The sequence below is a fragment of the Paramormyrops kingsleyae genome, chromosome 17, assembly GCF_048594095.1.
Source record: "Paramormyrops kingsleyae isolate MSU_618 chromosome 17, PKINGS_0.4, whole genome shotgun sequence".
Lineage (NCBI taxonomy): Eukaryota > Metazoa > Chordata > Actinopteri > Osteoglossiformes > Mormyridae > Paramormyrops > Paramormyrops kingsleyae.
In genome coordinates this window covers 24,076,924-24,102,735 of record NC_132813.1, presented here as the reverse complement: position 1 = coordinate 24,102,735, position 25,812 = coordinate 24,076,924, and the positions used below count along the sequence as shown (strand labels likewise).

At 39.9% G+C, this 25,812-nt stretch overlaps 1 protein-coding gene across 5 annotated transcripts in view; it reads right to left on the bottom strand.

Annotated features, from left to right (window-relative positions):
* Positions 1-5,687: 5,687 nt before the first annotated feature.
* The window catches only part of LOC111859712 (clathrin heavy chain 1-like), a 32,853-nt gene continuing 12,728 nt past the window's right edge, over positions 5,688-25,812 (bottom strand). Inside the window, exons 9-33 of one of the 5 annotated variants that reach the window (XM_023842665.2) lie at positions 24,597-24,749; positions 23,308-23,430; positions 23,031-23,168; positions 22,728-22,892; positions 22,460-22,640; positions 21,885-22,048; positions 21,346-21,471; positions 21,046-21,188; positions 20,621-20,855; positions 17,502-17,624; positions 17,268-17,413; positions 16,923-17,106; positions 16,634-16,826; positions 16,384-16,541; positions 16,128-16,292; positions 15,900-16,007; positions 15,630-15,797; positions 15,389-15,538; positions 13,524-13,655; positions 13,290-13,400; positions 12,923-13,093; positions 12,557-12,778; positions 11,359-11,379; positions 8,647-8,722; positions 5,688-6,648 (exon numbers count right to left, since the gene is read on the bottom strand). In XM_023842665.2, the coding sequence (XP_023698433.1) occupies positions 6,515-6,648; positions 8,647-8,722; positions 11,359-11,379; positions 12,557-12,778; positions 12,923-13,093; positions 13,290-13,400; positions 13,524-13,655; positions 15,389-15,538; positions 15,630-15,797; positions 15,900-16,007; positions 16,128-16,292; positions 16,384-16,541; positions 16,634-16,826; positions 16,923-17,106; positions 17,268-17,413; positions 17,502-17,624; positions 20,621-20,855; positions 21,046-21,188; positions 21,346-21,471; positions 21,885-22,048; positions 22,460-22,640; positions 22,728-22,892; positions 23,031-23,168; positions 23,308-23,430; positions 24,597-24,749 (3,690 nt within the window). In that variant the 3' untranslated portion in view covers positions 5,688-6,514. Of the gene's footprint in view, positions 6,649-8,646; positions 8,723-11,358; positions 11,380-12,556; positions 12,779-12,922; positions 13,094-13,289; positions 13,401-13,523; positions 13,656-13,762; positions 13,903-13,939; positions 14,106-15,388; positions 15,539-15,629; positions 15,798-15,899; positions 16,008-16,127; positions 16,293-16,383; positions 16,542-16,633; positions 16,827-16,922; positions 17,107-17,267; positions 17,414-17,501; positions 17,625-20,620; positions 20,856-21,045; positions 21,189-21,345; positions 21,472-21,884; positions 22,049-22,459; positions 22,641-22,727; positions 22,893-23,030; positions 23,169-23,307; positions 23,431-24,596; positions 24,750-25,812 lie in introns of those variants that run through there. The other 4 variants (XM_023842667.2, XR_011983375.1, XR_011983376.1 and 1 more) reach the window with 4 other exon arrangements.

The following is a 25,812-nucleotide window of genomic DNA, read 5'->3' as shown; positions in this document are numbered from 1 at the left end:
GGATATAAATATTTAGACTATAAATAATGACATTTTAAGACATGGACATTAAAAGATACAAAAGAATACAGTTAATCGCCTAACTGGTGGGAGATGATTGTGGAAATTTGCGGGTAAGTGGAACATGCAATAAATGAATAGGTGTAGTTTCAGAATTATGTGTCACAACTACGACTCAGAGCCTTTTTGCAAAAACACATTTATTGTAGAGGTTGGCGTGTGTGGGATGAGTAAGGATTAGATGGGGGAAGGGGGTTATATGGCTGTCCTGGGAATACAGTGCTGTTGTTCCAACAGAATATTTTCTAGGTACTTGTATGATGTTCATGCAATAAGTAATTTTTACAGAACTAAAATGCTGAAAATTAGGACATAATTACAAAATTATAAAATGTATACAAACTATGTAGCAATGACAATGCGTTTTGTTTCAAAGTTGGAAGCATCTCATGTTTGCAATCAAGACTATAAACATAGATAATAACAGATACTTGAATTGGCTAGATTGCTGTCCTAAATTAGAATCTCTAATGGGATCCATCCATGCATCCATCCATCCATCCATCTTCTGTACCCACTTGTCCTATTCAGAGTCGCTGAGGTCCGGAGCCTGTCCCAGAAGCTACAGGCACAAGGCAGGGAATAATCCAGGATGGGACACCAATCACAGCAAATAGGATTCATTGTCAGTTAAAATAAATGTTTATTAATGCAGTGGCATGTGATCCATTATTCTATGTTTTAAATAAGAAGGAAACCTAAATAACCAACCAATTAATAAACAAAGTCTCTGATGTATATTTACTTATCACATCACATTTAAATTCTGATAATCATTTGATTAATATTTAAGGAACACTGGGAATGGTTGTGATTACAAAGATTTGCCCTTTCTTGAGTTTCAGTTATAATCATGAAAGATGAGCATAGATTTAGTGTTAACTCCTAAAACAAGGGGATTTCAGCCAGGATTCCGTGGTCCCCAGGGGGTCCACAGTGACTCATTGTAAAGTGATGAAATGTGAAAATATTCAGTTCAAAGCAAAAAATATTCAAAGGGAGGCCCACAGAAGAAAGAGACATTCTTATTTGTGTAATCACACTCTAAAGATTTTGGGTCGTAAGCAGTGGTTTGAACTTAAGCCAACTGGAGTAGTTCAATAAAAATGTAGTGAACTACTAAAAATGTAGTTCAACATGTATTTTTTTCTTTACTAGCTAGCCAGTGGGCTATGGTTCAGTTTCTTCTTCATAAATCACTGTATTATTATTAGGGCTGGAACTTTAACGCGTTCATTTACATTAATTAATTATGGAATAAATAACTAATTTTAAAAAATTAACACATTTAACTCGCACTTTAATTTGCACCACAGAACGTTTCTCAGTGCACGAGTTCCAGGCATACACATTATATCAACACACAATGTGATGAGCATGATGCGGAAGACAGATAAGACTACACTGGTGGATGGGAAATTAAAATACAAAGTATGGAATGGAAGTACAAACAAAAATGTTATTTGCACTTTATGCAGGAAGGAGTTTGCTTATCACATGAGCACTTCCACCCTTCGTTACCTCCTCAACGCAAAACATGTTGTGGCTAGTGCACAGATCGGTAACGTAGCACTTTATCTTGAACTGTTGGTCTGTTTATTTTTGGCCAGGGATACTTGAGTGAGTTTTTGACTAAAATAATATTGTTTGGTTTTTTTGGTTTTTCATACTCGATGTTTGAAAAATAGGAGCAGTTGAAATCAATCAGGACTTTGGCATTTTTGGTCAAAATTTCCAGTGTTCTGAAAACTGTTTTCTCTGTGTTTTCTGCACTCATCTATTGGTCTGTATAGTAGACTGATCGGAAAATAAACAAGATTTTGAAGTTTAAGCTTATTTATATTGATGCACTCGTCAACCAAACTTAAATTTCTTATTTCTCGTGTCAAATATTGAAATGCGATTTGAAACGTGATTTCGATTAATTACAAAGCTTCTCATTGCATTAATTTTTTTAATCAAGTCCCACCCCTAATTATTATATATTCATCCACACATACATAGTCTCTTTATACACACACACGCACACGTCTTCAAATGATCTTCTAAACATGACTTTAGACACAAACTGCATATGACTAATACAGGATTTCAAGATTTCTAAAATATTTATTTAACCATTACGTAACAATGATTAAAGCTGATTCCAGTCATCACTTCAGACATCACAAAGGGTTTACTGGAACTACCTTAAATGCTTTGAGGGGACAGCTTGTTTCAGAGAAGTCACGTGAGCAGCCTGACCTAATCTCAATAATCTAAGAATCTCAGTCACAATGGACAAGAATCAAGCAACCAGTACCCAGTGTTTTCGACAAATGAATATCTTTCTCTAGTCATAGTAATAATAATAATAAAAATTATAATAATAATAATAATATTCACTTACTTATACATAACATTAAATAACTGTAACTAGTTAACTGATGAATCAACTGCTCACAAATGGATGACAGAAACATGTTTCTAACCACTAGTTTAACCGAATTTCCTCTTTAAATGACCCAGCTTCTCCAATGAGGCCTTGCTAAAAACAATACTTTGTGGTTACATTATCCACTCTGTTAGCTGGTATTTGTCAAATCTTATGTCTTGTAGTCATGTCTTTACGGGGACATTCTATTAATTTCTATGGGCATAATTCCCAACTATGACAACTTTAAAATGCTATTGTTGACAAAGGAGACTGAATGGACATAGAATCAATGATCACTGTAACACTAAGCCCCAGTACACTGAGCTGATGGCAGTCACCTGAGGTACTGTATCATTTTTGTATGAACCCACAAATACTGAATACCTCATGCAAATTATCAGTAAGGACTACTATATATATTATTCACTTATCGTGGTAACAAAAAAATCACCCCCGACATTGGATATTTTTTTTAGGGGGACGTCTTTATATTCTGAATCATAAACTATTAAACAAAAGCAGAATTCAGTTTTTATGGGTTGTGGGCCAGATGCCTGCCACAGTGTTGGATAGAAATGTAGTTTTGGAGCAGTGTTAAACCAAAAATCAAGCATTTTATTATAAAAAATTGTGATAATGTGGTTTAATTGGGTTCTGGAACAACCTATTTAAAATCCTCACACAATACTGAACACTTTAATGGAAGCATATCTCACCTTTTCCAACCTGCCTAAAGCCACAAAATTCACCAATTTAAACCTCAACAAAGCCGGAAGTCTAAACAGAGTCAACTGTATGATCGTGCCTAAAGAACATTTTGGCCTTGTGCTGGTGCTGAAATGATATGCTGACATGACTAGGATAGTTAATGCAGCCCCTTTCAATTACTTTGCCTCCCTCTGGCTCACCTAGGAGGGTTTCAAAAGCATGTCTTGTACCCATCGGCTACCAGTTTGACCTAATCAATGGATTTGGTCTTTTATTTCTGATTTTTCCTTCTCCCTAGGCTTTATATAGCATCTACATACATGTGGGCTCAGGGTTGATGCCCACCCCAAAAGCCACCGACCAAGGACACATCTAATTTTTTGATAAATGTGTTCACCCGGCACCACTTAGTTCAGGTTTGTTCTGACACCAGCACTGTGTGGATTGTCACATAATTTTGAAAGAATGATTAGATGAGATGCATGAAGATTAAGTTTAGTAAGTATGAAGTACAATAAGTAAACTGAAGACAAAATTGATACAAAAAGCGTACTCTGTTGAATGTTTATTGTGTGTTTAGGTGCATTACTGCCATCTAGTGGATTGTCTGCCCTGTAACTGTGTTGTAGTTTCCTGGCACACACTTTCTTTAGTCCTAAATAATATGCATTTAGATCAACAAGCCAGTTATAGAATGTACACTGTTACATGTATCCACACTAAATTTACAGGATATATAGTGAACTCCTAGCCACAGTCTGTTAATATTACAACCCATACCCCAAATGTAAAGCCCATTCAAACCACCCACCGCCCATAGACTTCATATACTTATACATTTACGTAACTATTACGTATTTACGTAATAGTTCTTATGTTCTTATGTTCTTATTTCAATATTTATTTTGAAATTACATTCAGGTAACAATTGAAGAATAATTTAAATACAGTGGTACCTCAGAACTCGAATTTAATCCGTTCAGAACTCCGGATCGAATTTTCCCCATAAGAAATAATGGAAAACCAATTAATTGGTTCCCGGCCCCAAAAAATTATACCTAAATGTTTTTTTTTAGCATTTAAACACAAAAATGAACCGGATAAAACAAGAACAGCAGATACTGTACTAAAAACATCTAAGCACATTTATCAAAACAATAATTTGTAAAGTAAGAAAATAAATGTATCCAAACAATGTGTCCTGCCCTGATCATCTGCTCCTTCCGTGTGCCACGCCCCCACGTTAACCCCATGTGGAATCCCCTTGTGATCAGCTGTTTCTGGGTGTTGCCATTACTCCGCTGTATTTCGTCCGCGTTTCAGTATGTTTCCCCAGTCCGGTCATTGTATTGTCCATCTGTGTTTTGCCTGCCTTACCTGTAATTAAACCCCATATTCCCAAATACCCTGACGTCTGCGCCTTTGTCTCCGTTCCGTCCCGCTCGGCACGATAATATTATTATAATTAAATGTATTAATGGTTATTATTAATATTAAATTAATTAATAAGAAATCTTTATTTTTAAATGTATTTTATTATATAATAAAAATACTGTTACTGTCTATCATTGTCTAAATGTATTTTTACTGTCTAAATATATGTATTCAGTTAGTGTAAACATGCACGGTGCTATCACAGCGAATGCAAGGCTGAGACTGAAGCGTTAGCCTTCGTTTCCGCTGAGAGACGTGCCGCGTGACTCATTTCCCCGCACGTACAAGTTATCTTAGGTTGGCGTTCACGGTTTGACTTCTGAGATTCAGATCGAGCTCTAGGTATTTTTTTTTCGAACCGGCTGGTTCGACTTTTAAGAAATTCAAGTTCTAATGAGTTCGAGAACTGAGGTACCACTGTATATGCATCTCTTTGTTTTCTGACATGGTTAATCCTGGCCACAGTAGCTATGAACAAGGCACAAGTCTGGCCCTGACCAGAATATCAGCCCATTTCTGGGTAGATACATTGTCACACTGATTAGGCAATTTAAGCCCCTTTCAGACATGCACTGCTACCCAGAACTTTTTAGACTACCCAGAGGGGTTGTATGTGTGAAGGTAAATATCCAAATCAGTCGTATTGGACATTAAATGGACTCTACTCTGCTAGCTACATAGTACAAATTTCAGGTAAGTTCTGATTGACCCCCATGTGTGAATGGAGCAGGAAACTGTCTGGAGAACAACAGGAGCAAAGTCTCATTTATACAAAGAAGACCCAAAGGAACATTGTTAACTGGAGAGTCAGGAACTTCTCAATAGTGCTATAAAGGAAACGCTGCAATTTCTGCAGTGTACTTTTTGCATTATGCCCTGTCTCCTGCATGCTCTACCCAAGCACCACTCCACAGTATTTCTAGTAGGTGTGAACGCATATGTGACAGACAATCGGTGGTTGTGTGCCATGTGTGAAAGGGCAACTCTGGAAAATATCTGGACCAGTGTCTCAGGACAATGTCTGGAGTTCATGTGTGAAAACGGCTAGACAAGCACACCACTGATCAAATTACTGCTGTTATGTATGTTTATTTTCAGTTAGATCAGAATGAAAACTGCACAAACCAAACTGGCAGGACAAGCAAGGTTATCAGGCCTTAAAATTCCCTGTTCTGTACAGTCAACAGTGACCTTAAACATCACAACACCCAACACATGTAAACCTCAGCACAGGTTAGGGATGAGTAAATACACACATTTCAGGAGAACAGACTCTTCCCTCCAGGAGGACAGAAATGGTGCCACAGATGTACACTGAATACTGGAATCATGAGCCATATGTGAAACATATGGGGCTATATAAACAAAAACAGAACTCAAAATGCACTTTTCAACATTGGTTTGAATTTACAAGGACTCTAGTGCTACAGACCCATGTAGTACATACTGATATTAGTGTTTGTACTTAAAGTCATAGAAGCCATAAACCAACTCATATGCTAAGGATACTGTAACTTTTTACTGCATTTTACAGACTGAAGAAAGCTGCTTGCATACAAACACATACACACAAGAGATTCTACATTAATTTCTGAGTGCAAATCAGACGCCTTACAACAGACTTTAAATCAAGAGAACAAGAACCTGCAAGCCCCTTGTGAACATAAACCTCCATTCTTCCTTAAAATAAAGTCAAGACAATTCTAGTAATACACTGGAAAAGGATGAAAGTGTTAAAACAACAGGCTGTCCAGTTTGTTTTCCTTCGGGAAAAAGAAATAAAATCAAGTTCAACAAAAAAAATGTTTGTTGTGCATTCCCCACTGCAAACAGAAGACCAGAATCGGCTGGTGAATAACTTAAGGAGACGGACTCATGGCTCTGAAGCAGAGAGGCCTACATGCCATAGCCAAAGCCAGGTTGGGGCTGTGTGGGGTGGCCGTAGCCTGCAGGTGCAGAGTATCCATAGCCGTAAGCCTGCTGTGGGACGGGCATGCTGCTTCCTGAAGTGAGCATCAGCTGAGCTGTCCCTGTAATGTCACATCACATTCGCATTTACTTACACACTGGCTCATACTGACAATGCCTATAACCGATTATTGGCAATTATACCACGGCTTTGGTAAATACTAATTTTCCTATTGGTTCAGAGATGTCATATGGGTATTAATTTTATTCATGTAATGACACAGGTCTAATTACACAGGTTAAATATTAATATGTTTTAATATAAAAAAGTGTTACCTTTTGCTTATAAATAATCAGGCAATTCAGCATAATTTTCCGTGGTTTGCAAAACACAAGCGGCCGTTTGTTGATGGTTTCTATGGTAACTTACTGGATTTGCCGGTTCAAGTGAGTAGCCTGACTAGATATTCTATACTTATAGGGACTAGATTTTTAAGAGCATATTATTAAATGCTAACTGAAAAATTCTTCTGAAAAATTAAACTGTGACTAGTATATTCTATTTTTTGTTCATTAGCCGTGGTATAAGTGGGATAAATCATGACGGGATGTGTGGTTATATGATAACAATCAATTGCAACTTGGTCAGTGGTCTTCCACTTAATGTTGGGCCACATCGCTCCACGTAGTCGGTGATTATTTTCGTATAACTGCACACCTCGTCGTGGTTTATACCTTACTATCCGATACGTTTTTGTTTAATGCTACTAAAGGTTTCTTGGGGACGGCTCCATTTAGGGCTGAACGATTTGGGGAAAATATATAATGGAGTGCGTTATCATTTGTTAAAAGTCAAGCTTCAGTTCAATATTCAACGTGTAAAAGATTTAAACATGTAACGCAGCATTACTACATGAGATGCCATCATAATATTAGCTGGTCTATATTCTAATGCAAGGATGAGAACTTAAATACAGGAATTGCTTCCAACATGTATTTATTACTTTTTTAATCCTTGTGTACAAACCTAGAGTCTTTAGTGACCTGGCATATACATATTAAAATTTAAGCCAGAAGTAACCTTAACTGTGTAAACTTTCATTGAATACCACATTCCTGAACACTACGGACAGTTTCTAAACAAACTGACCTTTTTACATCGTCATTTGAGGACGATGGCCATATGACTCTGTGTGGACACTGCTCCCAGGTTACACCATGTACTGTTTATACGTAACAATTTAATATAAATTCAAGACAAAATTGCTTTGAATCACTGTTTTATGGTCATTTACTTGCCAAAAAAAGTGCCCGGTTGCTAGCAACCCAAACATAGTGTATTTTTACATGAGCATTATAAGTGCTGAGTTTGCAAACAGCACTTGCCCACATTTTTACCCATAGTGAAGTAATAGTGTTTTGTGAAACTCCAATGTACACAAGGGTTACATTAGCAGAGAACAATCAAACATAAAAAATATCACAAACGCTGTGACTGTGTTAATTTAAATAAAGAAATAAAACAATTCCAGTAAGAAAAAAACAATAGGGGTCTTGCAGCTAACGCTGCTTGGGCCTGTAATAATAGGACTGTTCTGTAAACAATCTCTGACCATGAAATAAGTGGGTAATTCACTTCAGCAGCAGAATCGATATTTTTTCACACCACAAATGTAACGTTTTCTTTAGGTTTCACGCATTTGCTGTTTGTGGGCGTATACACAGTTGCCTTGGACAACTTCTGATTGGTGAGCATGACTGGCATGTGAGGAGTTACGGCACTTCTGATTGGTGAGAATGACTGTCACACAAGGAGGACTCCGTGAATTTGTAAAACTATTCCCACGACAGTTTTAAACCCTGGATCAGACGTGCAGTATAATGCATATCATAAATAGCAGCCTTAGCGAATTGCTAATCTCGCTGCTTCAAATCTTGATTTTGATCTGAAATCGATAAATCGTTCAGCCCTAGCTCCATTCGTATTCATTCAAGAATGCAGAAAACCTTGACTACTTGTCCTCAGAATCTTATATAAATAAAAACTATCACTTAACTTCCCACGTTTCACTGTTCTTATGAAAACGCAAGGAAGTTATAACAAAAGAGGGAGTTCCTACCATAAACAATGGGCTGGTTATCCGTAGCTTGCTCCTCTTCTTTCCTTAAAGATTCTGAGGCATCCAGTTGGTCCACCTAAAATTAGCAGCCAGAGAAATTAACAGGCAAAACCACCTGCAGCTAATGCCAGCATGAACCTCCAAAGGGAGGCTCAGCCAACCCGCACTTTTACTTTAAGATGGCGGCTGATAGGCAGGACCAATGTAGGCAAAAGACAATGTAAGTAGAGATACTGGAGAGAGAGGAGCTTCTTCACTTCACACCTTAATCTAGGAACTCATGATGCATAAGGAAAAGCCAAAAGCTTGCATTAGTTTGAGAAACAGAAAATTTATTTTTGGGAGGGTGAAGTTGGGGGTGAAATAAAGTTGATGCCTGGCAATGGTCCCACCTTCAGGCCAAAACTTGGATTTAGCTTGTTACTGTAGTGAGATAAATAAGAAAGGAACCAAACCCATTTGTTAATAATTTGAATGTACTGATGCAATATCAAGGAGGAAAACATACGCTCTTCGAGTAATTTCTATATCATATTTTCACGTTCTCCAAATAAGTAATTCTTATTAACTTCCAAAAAGCAGCTAAATTCAAACAAATTTAAGATTAATGATTTAAGAATGGGATGCTTTCATACCCAAATCTCCAAGTATAATGATATTATCTAAGAACCTCCTCAATCTGCCCAATTAAAACATTTATCATTTGAAATTCTAAAAATGTGTAAGCTTTGTAAAAGCTGAGCAAGAGATTTTCCAGGTTTGAAAGAGGTGCCAATTTAGTCAAGCGAGGCCATTTAAAGGGCATCAGCGTCAATTTCAAACCTAAATCAAATGCTTGTAATCTGAGATCAGTGCATTAAGGGCTTCACACTGAATACTAGAAACTGGGTTTAGTTCCCTCCATATTTTGTTAAACAAATTACTGTTTTGTTAAAAAAAAGGGTCTATTGCAAGTACTAGAACAAAGTGACAGTTTACTTGAGGGGAAAGTCATGCTAGTTTTCTTAAGAGTACAAAATCAGTGCATAAGTAAAAGGTGGGAGTACCAAGGCAGGGACAGCAAGGCCACAGGGAGGTTATACAAGCAGTCAGGCCCTACGAGAAGCATGTACAGCCAAGAGCAATGTCACCTATTGTCTAAACAGGCACTACTGCTACAAAGAGGTTAACACATGCTACTTCAACACCAAATGAACATGTACGTACTATAGGTGTGCTACCTGCTTTTAACATGTGCACATTCAGCCTAACAAAAACCAGATTTCAGTTTCTCAGCTCTTTCATTATTAAACTGGTCCAAAGAATGAATGAATAGGTGATCTGTGAAACTACAAGAGGAATTTACTGTTCAACTACAAAAGATCTGAAATAGCCTGTGCACATGAACTAAGGTTTTGCAGGTTCATCCATTTCACTTGTATACTTTAGTTATTTACATAACCAAGGAAGACTATGTACCTGGGTACATATGTGACCGATCCACGTCTGATACTTTAGTTTTCGGCAGTCTCTAAAACAATAGCTCCTATTTTGTGTTAAATCTATTTGACAGCCCTTTCCCATTTTAGATGTGATTTTTGCAACATTTAAGCTTCTAACAGCAACTAGTAGCACAGCAATTTGCAATCTTTGTAAAAACAAAGTTCTGAAAGGTGGGAGTAGCTTTTAGTGGAAAATCCCATTAAACAAAGCACACACAATTGTGTGAGACAATGTGAGAAATATGAAAAAAGCAGTGGGTGACTTGGGAGTCACTTTCTTGGGCTGTTTGCCCACTCGCTGGAGTGATACACGAGGAACTGCTATCACAATGAAGTGTGATGCTCTTGCCAGTGGGAGAAAAATTGGGGGACATTTTAAGCATTCGCCACTTGCGTATCCACGCTTGGAAGATATTCATATTAAACTGCAAAATGGCTCAAAAAAGCTTAAAACAAGATGGTACAGTATGTTATGTATGTTCTTAGTAGCTTAATTAAAGATTTTTTGAAATACAGTTTTTCATTTGTATTTACTAGTTTTACTATATTACTTATTATTATATTACTAATTTACTTTATTAAAATAAAAAGAACTCATATCAGAATCTGTATCGGTATCGGCAGTTGTGTATCGGAATCGGATCGGAACTGAAAAAAGTGTTTGGGTGAGGTGGAGGAGTGAAGTATGACAAACTATAAACCACTACCAGGCTGACCTGCAGTTCTCCTTCTCTCATGCTATAGAATGGCAGAATATACTACAGGCGTCTCGAACCCATCTCCCGAAGAGCCTTCTCCCAGGTAGTTAGAAACACTGTCCTGAACCTTCTGTCTTAAGGGGAACCACCTGTTGCTCAGTCACTTATAGAAATCCACTGCCAATAACGCACCAATGAGGAAGAGGACATTTAAAGACATTATTCAGATCCCAAGTATCATCTTCCCCATTGAATAAGTGACTGGCTTAGGTTGTCATTGATCATCATGTCACATGATTTTCCTCTGAGAAATGGGTGATCATCTCTATGACAACCTGGATGGGAGCTCTCTGGGTGCAAAGCAGGAGGCCTGTGTGCTACAGGAGAGTACAATCTCCCAATACTGTCTGGTCAGTGACAGGCTTGTTTGAAAGCAGCAATGTGGCATGGGAGGGACAACATGCAGATTCCCAAGGTGTCACTCATCTGCACTAAAGGAACAATTAGAACTGAAAAAAAAAATCAGCTTTCACCTTTTCCTTAATTGCATCGACCTGAAAAGGAATTCAAGAGTTGCAGCTTAGAAAAAAAAAATCCAAAAAATAAAATAAAAAGCAGGCACAGACAGTAAACAGATGGAAAAGAAAAAAATACAAGAAACAACACATAAAATGCCAGGGCAGTCAAGACAGTGGCTTGTTCCAATAAAGCAGCCAGGCCTTTCAATATGGTGGAGCTACGCATGCTGATAGCAAAGTGGCGATTACTATTTGGCTATAACTGTTTAAAAATAAACAGCCCCCCCTTACTTGAGCTCAAGACACAAATGCATATTATATGAGACTGAGACTTACTCACTCCATTCAGGAGTCTTCAATATCATGAGAAATACACCCAGCATGCACTAGTGTTTGTCCATAATGACCAGCCTCAAGCTTGGTTCTTTGTCAACTGGTACTTATTACTGTATGTTGCAACTAGTTAGAAAGTCCAGGTAGAAAATTTGGTAGCTCGAAGTTGATAAACTGATCAAATTGTTTAATAATGTCTGACACCGTTTGGTATCTAGGCTTCAAAGAAAGTCGGTAGCTTTTTTTTTTAGTGTTTTTATTATTTTTTTTGGCACATTGACCAAAGGAGGAAATTATGAAACTATCATTGAATCCATAACCCAACTGTACCTATAAATTTCAGTTCCAAATGCAGAATGATGAACCAGTTTGTATCGAGTGGCTTTTGTAATGATCCATAACTGAGATGAGCTTCCACCACTATTGCATGGGAAAGTACTGATAAGCAAACAAACAGCATGATTAAACACTGCAAGCAGGTAGCTTAGCTGTGTTCCACAGGCTATATGAGCAGGGGAGGGTGCCGAGTGCAGGCATGAGGGCTATGATGATGGACGGACAGGCTGCAGTAAACTCTGCATGGTCAGAGAGCAGCAGTGCAGCAGCGAAAGCTGTTCCTCTGATGACCCGCCTCGCTTCAAGCTGTAAAACACCACTAGCTCTCCATATTAGCTCAGCGGTAAGTTCCCAGTAAGGTCCAGGAGGAGGAGCAAGTGTAGAGCACTGATGATTGTTTCATTCCATTTCAGATTGATTCAGATTGAAAACAATCTTTAAATCCCTGCAGCTCTAACCAGGGGCATGAGCCTGTTTTGGTTAGATTTCCCCCGAATCAGAAGGTGACCCGCACACTAGCTCATGCAAGCCTGCTGATCCTTACCTTGGTCAGATACTCCCTCATGACCTGAATGAAATAAGGCATGGAGAAGTCCATGATGTTATGCCTCCAGGCGGTCTCCAGGACCACATCGGGCCGTAACAGATCATAGCAGGTGAAGAGGCAGGCAGCAAAGCACTCCTTCTTATCCTCCTGCAGGAACCACTGGAGAAGCTCCTCTGCCACCTCTATGTCCTTGGACTCTGCAGCGTATTGCATTGCATCCTGAGTTGACCAGAAAAGCACAGAGATTGCACATGAGTCCAGATATATTGCTGAGAAAACCTTTCAATGCAGAGGAGGAGCCTATGAGATACATTTCCATTTGTCTGAATTAATAACTGACTGGGTTCTCAAGGAGTTTGTGACCTTGTACAACTGGTCCTTTTTGCAGAGCTCAATACTCTGCTTCCAACGATTGTTGCCTTTAAAGAGGTAGGCTGCAATTCTTCGGAACTCAATAAGCTCATGCTTTTCTAGGCTCTGAGCTAGTGAGATGTTGTCGAAGTTGTCGTAGGCATCTATGGATGTGCGCAGAGCCTGCAAAGAGAGAATACAGCTTTTGCTGGAACATAAACCCAAGTCAGGCAGCTCAGGTGCTTTGAAAAGGACAAAGCCCAGAATTCATACTTAGTGTATTATAAAATTCAGAACAAAATATTAATACATTAGGTATCCATGGAAACGTTTTGGGGAGTTCATTTCATTCAAAAGATATCTTGCAAAACCTCCTTACCTGAAAGTCTTCTTCTATGATGAGAAGGTTGTTCAGTGCTTCATTTACAGACTTGTTGTTGTGGTTTTGTACAGATCTCAGATAAGGTTTAACAAGTGGAATCTGCTTCATCTAAGAGGAAAGCAGAGGAAAGTGAACATAATTACAGTTACGCTGATGATAGTAAAGCAAATGTTAATTACTGAACTGGAGGTAGACAAAGTTACAAATGCATAAAGTATAAGGATCAGCAACCTTTGTGAAGAAGTTCACAGCCCGTGTGTGGTCCAGCCGGGGTGACAGAACAATGAGCAGGTCATTTAGTAACAGGGGCTTGAAGTCCAAATAGAACTGGATGGCTCTGTAATACAACTCCACATTGGCAACCTACAAATGGCAGCAGAAAAAAGAAAGAAAAAAAGGTAGAACATCATAACATAACAGTCACAACAGTTATGAAGAAGGAAGGTCCAAATGCCACCAGTGTCACTAACCAGTTTTTACAGATGCACTATGGAGTCCAATCTCACCACTGTCTTGGTATGACAGCTACTTGACACAAGGCCGCAAATAACTGTAGAGCATTACTGACACAGAGCTTACAGCAGCCCAGAATACATAAATAATACTACCTCTGAAAAGCAAATCACGGCATAACGGACTCTAGTTACTCTGCACAACCACTTCTCTTGCTCTTCCCTTCTAGCAGTCCTCAGCACCTTGTCCTACTTGTATGCTATTGCAGGGTTTCTCAAGCAGTGGGCTACGGAAGCAGGGAAAGGCAGTTTGGGCCGTAACGGGCCGCTGCACGGATGCAAACCTGATCGCTGCCTGGGCCTGTCAATAAGGAACAATGCTTGATAGCACACATCAGCCTATCATATCACAGAAATAAACACAATTCCAACCAATAATATGGCAGTCTATTAAGAATGGACAACCTACACACAGCAAGGTTGGTTGAGTTAGCGGAGCACATATGAAAAGTTTGGTAATATCATGGAATAAATATGCACTCCCTCACAAGAAACATCAAGGGTCAGTGAAGAAGGCGACAGCCCAACGGCCACAACAGCTTTTTAAGAAGGAGATACTGTGGATAAACAATGTAAAAAGGTGTGATAGTATTTTTTGCAGTTCTCGGTACTGTAAACTCTGCTGAAAACGAATCCAAATTAAAACTGGAAATACGACCACGTTATTTCACCACTTGAAGCACTGCCATCTAGTTGAACATACAGATGATGCGTTTACAATCACAAACTCCAGCAATTCGGGTTTCCACTTTCAATCAAAAGAAATACGGGACAAATCGTGTTCTGTAATGGTTAAAAATGGGAAAAATGGGTCAAACCCATTCACTGTAACAAAGAGCAGGCAGCCAGAGAAAAAAACAGCAACAAACCACATTATATGCATGGTGTTATACCTGATGACAACTTCCATTATATATTGATAATCATCGATATCTGGAATTATATAGTGTTAACTATCGGATCTTTGGGAAAAAAATTCTATATTACGTGTAAAACTTGACGAGAGGGAACACATGGTTTGGAAAGTTGAGAAACCCTGTGTTACTGTATATTGTATGTATATTACATGTATTTTTGTATCTATACTGTAAATATTGTATATACATTATTTTCCTAATTTTTCTGTTACTTGCTATTTATTGATCTTTAGAGTTAAATTGTTGTCTGCAGGGAGGAACATTCAAGTACTTGAATATATAACAAACCTTTTGAATCCTTGTACCCAGTATAGAAATGCAGGCTTTTGCATACAAAATTATATTGCAGCTGATGCTGATGCTTTATTCACTATTCGCATGTTTTGCATATGCCTATGCTAAGTGATTTGCTGCTAGCATTCCCTTTTATCCGTCGTTGTTATTTCTCATCATCTGCTGTACTTACTGTTTTGGATCTGACATTGCGGTCTGCAGGAAGACTATGTACAACCAATTATTCTAATAAGGGTTTCAGGAAGGACTGGGTCCATCCCAGGCAACAGACAACAAGGTTGCGGCACATGCTGGATGTCTCTGAGTACATGCATGCACACACATTGTACTACGTACACATTTCCTAGTGAACTATTTCTTAGTTTATGGTTACCTTTGTGACAATGTCCTTGAATTGCCCTTCCTTCCAAGCATCTGTTGGATGGTTCATCATAGTGATGATTGCATTGTCATATTCCTCATACTTGTCATATAGGAAAACAAGCTCTGCCCACAGATGGGCCTGCTCAGCAGCCCTGAGAACCTGCAGAGGAGAGACACATTTCAACATCCTGAAGATGTTTTTGATGTTCTGAAGATGCTGTAAATCTATGCCTTACTCCCATTCACCATACCTTTGGAATGTTGACCCTGGACCAGAAAAGCTCCAGGTGCTCTCTCATCTTTTGTGGTTTAAACTTGGAGTAGAGAATGGCCAGCTCTGTGAACATGCCCATGTGGGCCCTTTCCAGTCCCAGTGCTGCTTCCAGCATAGTGATTAGCTCCTCGAAATAGCCACGGTCCTGCAGGAGGAGTGAAGGGATCAGCCATTCAGCACAAATCAACTGCTACTTTGGCCCCCTTGACTTATGAATCGGTTAACTTTATCCAGCTTTAGCGCTAACCTGATAGTAATTGATGAGCTCCTCCAACTCATCAGCATGAACAACGATGTGCAGGCCACACATTTGGGCCAGGCGGAACTCCTTTCCATCCACACAGGCAAAGCATACCTAAATAAGAAGGAAATGAGCCAATACAGCCATAGTTTGAAACATCATCACATTTAAATAATCATTTTAGGCTTGCGTCATTTGGACAGACAATGTAAAGCCAGACAAACAAAACCTGACCTCCTTCCAGGTGCGTGTACTGTTGGCCTTACGGGCTCCATCCACAGCAGCCTGGAATTCTCCCAGATGAACCAAAGTAGAGGCCAAACGACCAAAGTTGGAGACATTGTTGTACAGCAACTTTGCTGCGTCATACATTTTCTCATCATAGCATCGATCACCAACCTTTGGATAGAAACAAGAACATCCAAACATAATAAAATGACTGACTGACCTCATTAACAAATTGTAGGGTTTGCAAGCAGGCAAAACATACTTGCTGAATGTGAGCGTTGTTGGGACCATTAATGAACTCCTCAAGCTCAGCCAGGCGATTGGTTTTTGCAAGAGCAAAGATCAGCTCAGTCTCTACGTAGGATTCCCGTGCCTTCTTCCTAGCCATCATCAGGAACTTCACCAGATCCTCCCAGTTCCCTGGTTGAAAAATAAATGCCCAAAGAGATAAGGCAGGATTTTTATTATGACCTATGATCCAATCAGGCAGCTCCTGCCAGGGGGATTCTTACCACTTTGATTTGCTGCCTGTACCACCTCCATATAAGCTGATGGATCATCTGCCTTGATATAAGAGTCAATGGCCTCCTTCACCAGGCCCTTCAGTAGCTGAGCCTTGCCTAGCTGGCTCCATACCGCTGGCTCATTGCAACGCTCGGCAAATTCATAGGCCCGGTCAAGGTTGCCAATGTGCTCAATAAGAACCTACAATATACAAAAACATGTGCGGTGTCCTGAAGGCTAATGACAACCAGACCATTCTAAACCAGTACGATGAGTGACTAACACAGTTCATCTGACCTGAACAGCTGAAGTGTTGACATCAAACTTCCTGAAGATAGCAAAGGCTTCCTCAAAGAGCTCATTGCTAATGGCTATGTTGGCGATGTCAGGCGCATCATAGTTATCCAGCCGGCTAATGTACTCCATCACCCGAGTGCGGTCTGCTTTGATGGCTGTGAGGATTAGGAGGTTCTGTAGGTTCCTGAAAATAAATCAAGCTCTGCTTTAGGCTAAACATAATTTAGCTGTGCTTTCAATACCAAATTTATTGCTCACCTAGCACATCTACATTTATTTCAGCTGTCTTGTTCAAGGTACAGAAACAGGCAAACTTGTTACTTGATTATCCTTAAATCTTATTACCTGTGTTCACTAAAAACTGAATTGTCCAAAACAATCTTTTCCAGAAGTTCAATGAGTTCATTAGGAAGGTCGGCTGTCATAAAGGCCTTCACAGTGACAGACACCTCTTCAGGGTCCTGAGTCTCAGACAGGGCAGTCTGCACAACCTGCAAACAGAAAATAGCTTAAGCTTGAACATGTTAGTATATGAGTGCTTAAATCACTGAGTATTAGTCTATTCCTATTTCTCCCCACCTGGTCTATCAAAGGCCTCCGGTATGGATTAGACTCCAGGAGCACGCTACCCCAAAGATCGTGGTCTTTACGGCGAACCAGGTAACGTGACAGACTCTTAAAGAGGGAGTTCTCGTTACAGACCTACAATGGTACAAAACAGAAAAACAAGGAATTCTCGTTTTGAGCATTAATTGGAAAAGTGAACAAATAGACCAATATTACATTAATTATTAGGACTTGTACAGAGATCGGATAACATGAGATTAACATGAGATCACCGAAAGAACGAGATCGCGAGTACAAGCAGCCGAAATGAGTTTTCTCCGCAGGGTGGCTGGGCTCTCCCTTAGAGATAGGGTGAGGAGCTCGGTCATTCGGGAGAGACTCGGAGTAGAGCCGCTGCTCCTCCGCATTGAGAGGAGCCAGATGAGGTGGCTCGGGCATCTGGTCAGGAAGCCTCCTGGACGCCTCCCTGGTGGGCATGTCCCACTGGGAGGAGGCCCCGGGGAAGACCCAGGACACGCTGGAGGGACTATGTCTCTCGGCTGGCCTGGGAACTCCTCGGGATTCCCCCACAGGAGCTGGATGAAGTGGCCGGGGAGAGGGAAGTCTGGGTGCCCCCGCGACCCGACCTCGGATCCAGCGGAAGATGATGGATGGATGGATGGCATATGAGAATTTAATGCTAGTATTAATACAGAATTGGCTATGAATTTTAATGTCAGTTATAATTTTGGCTTCCACTAGGGCTGGCCGGTATATCGAGATTTTAAAACATAACAGGATATAAACGGATTGAAAAGGTAGTTTGCACGCATGCTGTGATGAGGCTAACCCCACTCCCACTAGTGTACAATCATGCTCTGACAGGGCTAACCCCACTCCCACTAGTGTACACGCATGCTGTGACGGGGCTAACCCCACTCCCACTAGTGTACATGCATGCTGTGACGGGGCTAACCCCACTCCCACTAGTGTACAATCATGCTCTGACAGGGCTAACCCCACTCCCACTAGTGTACAATCATGCTCTGACAGGGCTAACCCCACTCCCACTAGTGTACACGCATGCTGTGACGGGGCTAACCCCACTCCCACTAGTGTACATGCATGCTGTGACGGGGCTAACCCCACTCCCACTAGTGTACAATCATGCTCTGACAGGGCTAACCCCACTCCCACTAGTGTACAATCATGCTCTGACAGGGCTAACCCCACTCCCACTAGTGTACACGCATGCTGTGACGGGGCTAACCCCACTCCCACTAGTGTACAATCATGCTCTGACAGGGCTAACCCCACTCCCACTAGTGTACACGCATGCTGTGACGGGGCTAACCCCACTCCCACTAGTGTGCATGCATGCTGTGACGGGGCTAACCCCACTCCCACTAGTGTGCATGCATGCTGTGACGGGGCTAACCCCACTCCCACTAGTGTGCATGCATGCTGTCATTGGGTATCAAATCAATTTTGACTGAGTAAATAGTGGATTGAAGGGAAGTACTACCAAATCTTTAGGCTAGAATGAAATGCTTAGATAAGACCACCTCTTACTTCGGAAGATAGGCTGACTTTACAAGCTTCTGTTTGCAGTTGTATACAATATTTTGTTAAGGAAAACCTAAATGCACTTGTTTTGGGCTACGGTTTATTAACTTGTTTGTTAAAAAGATGGAGAGCATGTAAGTGACAGGTCATTATTTGCCTATTTTATATTTGTGTTGTAGGCTACACTTTCATATAATTTCAAACATTTTTGCAGAACAGTTAGACCTGACAATTTTGGTTTACATTTAAATATTTTGTTGATATTTGTATTGGGGGTGGCAAAGTGGTGCATTGGTGCCTCACACCTCTGGGACCCGGGTTTGAGTCTCCACCAGGGTTGCATGTGTGTGCAGTTTGCATGTTCTCCCTGTGTTGTTGTGGGGTTTCCTCCAGGTGCTCTGGTTTCCCCCCACAGACCAAAAACATGATGAGGCTAAATGGAGTTTGCCAAAATGCCTGTAGGTGTGTGTGTGTGTGTGTGTGTGCGAGCGGGTTTACCTATCCTTATGGGGACATAATGTCCCCATAACGTGATAAATATCCGTTTTTTTTCCCTTATGGGGACCGGATTCCTGGTCCCCATAAGGGAAAACTCTATTTTATAAAAATCGGTGACTGCTATGAAAAAACTAAAAATACAAAAACTCTTCTATTTTGTTAGGTTACTTATGGTTATGGTTAGGGCAAGGTGGGGGTTAAGGTTGTCATAGTTAGCGTTAGCATTTTTCCAATTGAAATGAATGAGCGGTCCCCATAAGGATATGTTTACCCTACATGTGCGTGTGTGTGTGTGTGTGTGTGTGTGTGTGTGTGTGTGTGTGTGTTCTCTGATGGGTTGGCGCCGGATTGTTCCCTCCCTTGTGCCCATAGGCTCCGGACCCCCTGTGATACTGAATAGGACAAGGGACTTCAGAAAATGGATGGATGAACATTTGTGTTGCGTTCTTAATCTGTAGCTTAATTGCACTGTTACTGAATGCATTTTCAGATACTGTAGACCTGTTAATTATATAATATATGTTAATTTGTTGTGAAATTTATTTTGTTGAGACATCAAGCATTGCTTTGACTTACAACTGAATTTTTTTCCCGCTTCAAAAAAATATTGAGATATATATTGTATATCGCCATTCAGCTAAAATATATTGCGATATGACTTTTTGTCCATATCGCCCAGCCCTAGCTTCCAGTGATCATCAAAACAAAAATAAATCAAGATAAAACGATGATTGTGCTGCATTTCATTTTGCAATGATGTTCTGGTTTTGTCCCAATTTGTGTTATGAATCCAGAGCTCCCCTTTCTAGCCCCTTTTTCTTTGTTTCTCAGCTGAATTAAGAAAATTAAGAAACTAAGAAAATCCACTGTTAAAAAGACAAGTTTTAACTTCAAAAAATGCATATTTCCAAAGTGAATGAGTACTCACTTTAAATAATTGTGATCTCAATATCAACCAAAATAATCGTGGTCATAATTTTCACCATAACTGAGCAGACAAACTACATATGTGTTCAGACATTGCAGAGAAACACTCAACGGCTTTGTTTAAGACTATGTTTGTAGTATAGCTGATTGCATTGACTCACATGAATGAGCTCCTGGTCGCACTGTCCCCTCTCATAGGCAACACAGGCCAGGTGGGGGTCCCTTTTCTCACAGTACTTGCCCACCACTCGGCTGTCATAGTAGGGATTCTCCTTCAGAAAGCGTTCTGGATTGTTGTTGCTGTCAATGTAAATTTTAGCTAGAGCATTGTGTGTTGCAGGCTCTTCACAGCCCTCATGGATGCGACCTTCCAGCCAGGGCAGCAGCAGTTTTAGCCTGGAAAGTACATTAGAGCAAACATATGAAGTATTATTTATTTCCTGCAACAACCACAAGTGGGCAGTGTCAAAATAATATAAATTGGGAATATGCAGCACATCCAGTTTGGATACATCTGACACGGAAGAGATGTATTGCACCAAGATGCAAATACTGCAGAATCCTCACTAGAGGTAACTGCACATACCGGTTTCTCTTTTCAACCTCAGCTACCAGCTCGTCGGTGGAGAACTGGCCCCTCACCACCATAATGAGGTTCTTGATGACATCCTCAGAGCAATCCACATCCAGCAGCCCTCCGATCACCACAGGCAGGCGACTTGGATTTACCTGGAACCAGTCAAACAAATAAACTATGAACCTACCTATATATCAAAATGATTAAATAAATAACTTTCAGTTTCTTTGTCTCTATGCGCGGTTTATAGCATTTTGCTTGAATGCATAAAAACATCAGGTCAAAACTACAACAGGAATTAGCACATACCTTCTGCACGTATATCTCAATGTATTTCTGTAGGCTGTTGCGGTAGAGGTAAAGGACCAGGTCATGAACAAAGTCAAAGCGGTCACACACGATTATCAAGGGGAGCTGGTCAGTAAGCTTTGCCTCCTGAAGAACAAAAAAAACAGAAAGTAAAGTAAAATTAACTAGAATTATTTTGAACAAATCATTTATTCAAACATAATAGTCTCCTTAGTTTAGAACCAATTGATATATCAATGTAGTGTAAAACGGAAAATGTAATCAAATACTGTGAGTTTTTAATATACATTTACAGCAGAGAAATAAAAATTAATAGTAAGTTTACTCTTATTATTTCTAGGGCTAAGTAATATGCATCTGATAATTATACATAATTACTATTGATTTACACATTTCTTCATGTAGACAGGGATCTTTACTCATTTTAGAACAGCACCACCACCCTGTGGCAGAGTATGGAAACGCCAGTCAACTTACTGTGCTATCATGCAAACGGTTTTGCAAATGAGATGAAAGACAGGAAAATGAATGCCTATCACCTTTAGGAAGTTCTTCACACGCTCAGCATCATAACAATTGCTCTCCCGACAGATCCGTTCCACCTCCTTGATTTGGCCAGTTTTGCATGCGGCTTGGATGTACTTGAAGTGAACTTCTGGATCTTGGCTGAAATTCACAATAGACCCCAAGAAATAGAATAGCCCTGGAACACAACCAATCGGCTCAAGTTTAGAGACAAGTTGCACAAAAGATCTCATTTGTTGTATGCCAATGTGGCACAGAATCTTCCTATCTCACTGACATAGCTGCATAAAAGTGCAGTGTGTTTTTATTCACATTACATGCGCATTCTCTCTCTCTCCCACACATACAAACACACACTTTATATATACATATATATAGACTGCATGTGTGTGTTTGTCTACATATGTAATAAAATGTGAATTAAAACACACTGCCCACAAGTAATACATAAAGGACTGGCAGTAGATCCGCTAAAATATGTATTTCCTATACATTTATATATTTTTTAAATATATCCTTTACGATCTATCAATCTATAGTTCATACATAATCTATATATATAAAATTCAACCAGGGTGGATAACCATACCCTCGAAGCTCTTAAAGGACTCAAAAAGGTCAGTGAGTGCCTGCGTGCCCAACTGCTCATGGTACTTGGAGGCCACCTGGACGCAGATCTGCAGGTTCTGGCGGATATTTGCTGAGAGCATGGCCTTCAAACACTCGAGGGAATCCTCCACAGACAAGGAGCCAAAGTAGTTCACCAGCCACTAGGAAGAAGTGGGGGGGGGGGGGGGTCATGAGCAGGGTGGGGCTGGCTGACATCAACATGGGCATGATGGTGGCTCGGTGCCCACCTCAGGGTTGAGCAGATGGGTGTGGACGACGGCCCGCTTGATGTCATACAGGTCGGTGTAGTGCTCCAGGGCACGCTGCAGCAGCCCTGACTTTTCACACAGCTGAGCCACATGGGCACGGTCATAGTGTGTGAACATCTGGTTCCCGAGGATGGCATCAGCAACCTGAGTGACGCAAACACACACTTCCTAAATCAACAAGACTACATCAAAGGCAGCTTCAAGAAACACAAAGTCCTACAGCAGTTCACACCGAGAAACCTTTAGACAGGTCTCAGACATGTCAGTAAAATGACTAGATACCTGTGGAGCATGCATCAGGTTCATCTCCAGAAGGCGGGTTTGCAGGGGTCCCTCAGTGGGACGGTTATTCTTCAGAGCATCCAGCAGGAAGGAGGTACACTGCTGGATCAGGTTGTATTCCATAAACACGTCCACTATCTGCAAGCATGAGGGTGGAACAGTTTTCTTATAGCATATGTGTGGGTGAGTAACAAACATGAAGACCATCACTCTATTTCTCCGTTCCTGGCATGGGATTTTATTAACGATATAGTGGGAAGACCCTAAAAGACCTGACCTGCGTGATGTCAGCCAGGGGCTCCTCATCCTGCACCAGCATCTGAGAGAACTGCAGACCTTGCTCTGGGCTGATGCGCATCACGTTACGCAGCAGAAAGATCCAGTCAGGAGTGTACCCCACCTGCGTCAGCAAACAAACGGTGATGATATATGAACTCCCTTCTCTGCAAATCCCCAAAATGGAACATTGGCTTTAATAATGCCACAGGGAAAGAAATTTGTTCTCTCTCATTTTTAGGGGGGCAAAATACTCATACTTCTGGGTTGCACGCTCTCACGTTGTGTTGCAGGTAGATGCACAAAGCACCAACGCTGGCATTTCCAAAATACAGCATGGCAGGAGAAAGCACATTTCTATTCATAAAGGAAGCATTATTTGATTATTTTTGTGCTATGGTGATGATCTCTGCACTAAAACGTGTTTATGAAACTTGCCCATTTTGTAGTACAGAATGGTCTCTCTAATGGTTAAGATAATCTTTGTTCTATGATGCTTCTGAGAAATGCCTCTCTTTTGTAGCACAAAATAGTCATTGTTTTTGCTAGCTATGGTAGCAATGATGATGACTTTGAGGTAGCTAACTAGCTAGCTAAGTAAAAAGAAATGTTGGTTAAAAATGTTTGGCTGATATTTGTCATTTATCAAGATAATCAGTATCAGTCCTATATGTCAATATTGGCTGATATTGCCAGCCAATATTCACACTTTATCAATACTGAAAGTTAGCAGCGCTAAATGCAACTACTAAAATAACGGAGATGATGTATTAGACGATCAGCCATTTTCCTTAGTGAAGGACAAGGGATTTTGTTGTCATATTTATTTATATTTATGAAATATAAATAAATATATTTATTATATTATATGAAATTGTATTATATTAATAAATCTGACCCGCAAATCAATCTTTTGTTTTCCAGCAAGCTCAAAAAAGTAACTGTTTTTTTCTTTTATTCTATTAACAGTGTGCAATTAAGTTCCCAGAGTAATATTTGTGAAATATTTTCATTGAAGTTTGAATTTAGGTTGTCAAAATAATTGATTAATCACAGAGAATACTGACAGCAAATTAAAGATGCATCGAATGCATCTAATCATTCCCTCAAAAACTGTAATTGAATCTGATCAACTTGGGACCAACAACTTACTCCCCTAATAGCAGCTAAAATGCCTTAATTGCTTCTTGGCTCAATAAATCCACAACTGTGTATTACAGCTCCCATTTTATCCAAGACCCCAGCTGAACTACTGTCTAAAATGTCAAAGAATACTATGGTATATTTCACCTTTTTGGCATACAATACTATCTTCTGGAACTGTCCTGTCTCTGCAAAGCACTGGATCACTTTGTTTGGAACATTTGCTCTCAGGTAGACACTGAGGGCCAGAGTAGGATCCACAGATTTCACCAGATCTCCGAGCTCTTCTGAACACTCCAGCTACGGGGGCACACACAGAGACAAAAAAAAGGATTTAAGTCCGCAAAAGTTCCATCTAAAGGGTACAATTACTTAAGCAATTTTTTACCAAAAACCACAGTTAATCATTCACTTTAAAGCCAGATGCATTGCAATTAAGCATTCCTGTAACTCATGAATACTGATGGCATTTTAAAGAGAAATATAGCCACAAGAGACAATTACCAGGGTCCAAGCTCTCTCAGATGTGCGATCTTGGCATAAATTGCTCTCCATTTTATATAATCAGATGCATTTATTAAGGTGAGACATTTTTTTGTAAAACAAGGGATAAACCAACTTTCATGATTTTTTTTAAAGTAAAAATAAGAGATAATCTAAAGTGCACCAAAATTTGAAACTACAGGATTTTTTTTGTCAAAACCAGACATTACCTTGAAAAGGTACTGGCCAATAATGTGGGAACAAGCAGCTATGAAATCAAGACTGAGGGAAAAGGAGGTCTAGAGAATTTAAAAAAAATTGTAATTTTCTAAAAACTTTGTAAGCCTGTACTTCATAGGTTGATATAACAACCTTTGATCAGCATGGTCTGTAGGTGGTCCACACTCAGTTCTGTGAGAACTTGTAACATTATTGGTCATTTAACAAAGTGGGCTTTATCAATGTCAAATGATTCATACTGACCCAAGGAATTATGCATTTTTTAAAAATTTTAAAGTCAACTTCTGAGTCATGATCATAAATGTGAAATGCCTCAGCTTTCTCAAGGTTGCCGACTTGGTGGCAGTTTCATAGGATTGCATCATCTGAAAGCCTTTGTGCCAGATATATGCAATCTGGACAACTTTTGTATTTTTTTCTAATTTTTTATTTTTTTTTCCCCCATTCAAATTTGTGATTTTTTCCTTTTACATTTTTTTCCTTAAAATGTGATTTTTTTTTCCTTAAAGGTACTTAAAGGTAAAGCCTTTACAGCCTTTACTGGGTTTATACACCAGGTCATTGGAGATGCTGGGTTTCCTCTTAGAATGTTTTAAAGAAAATTGCTTTGATATCAATGTGTTTGTGAAATACAGGATTT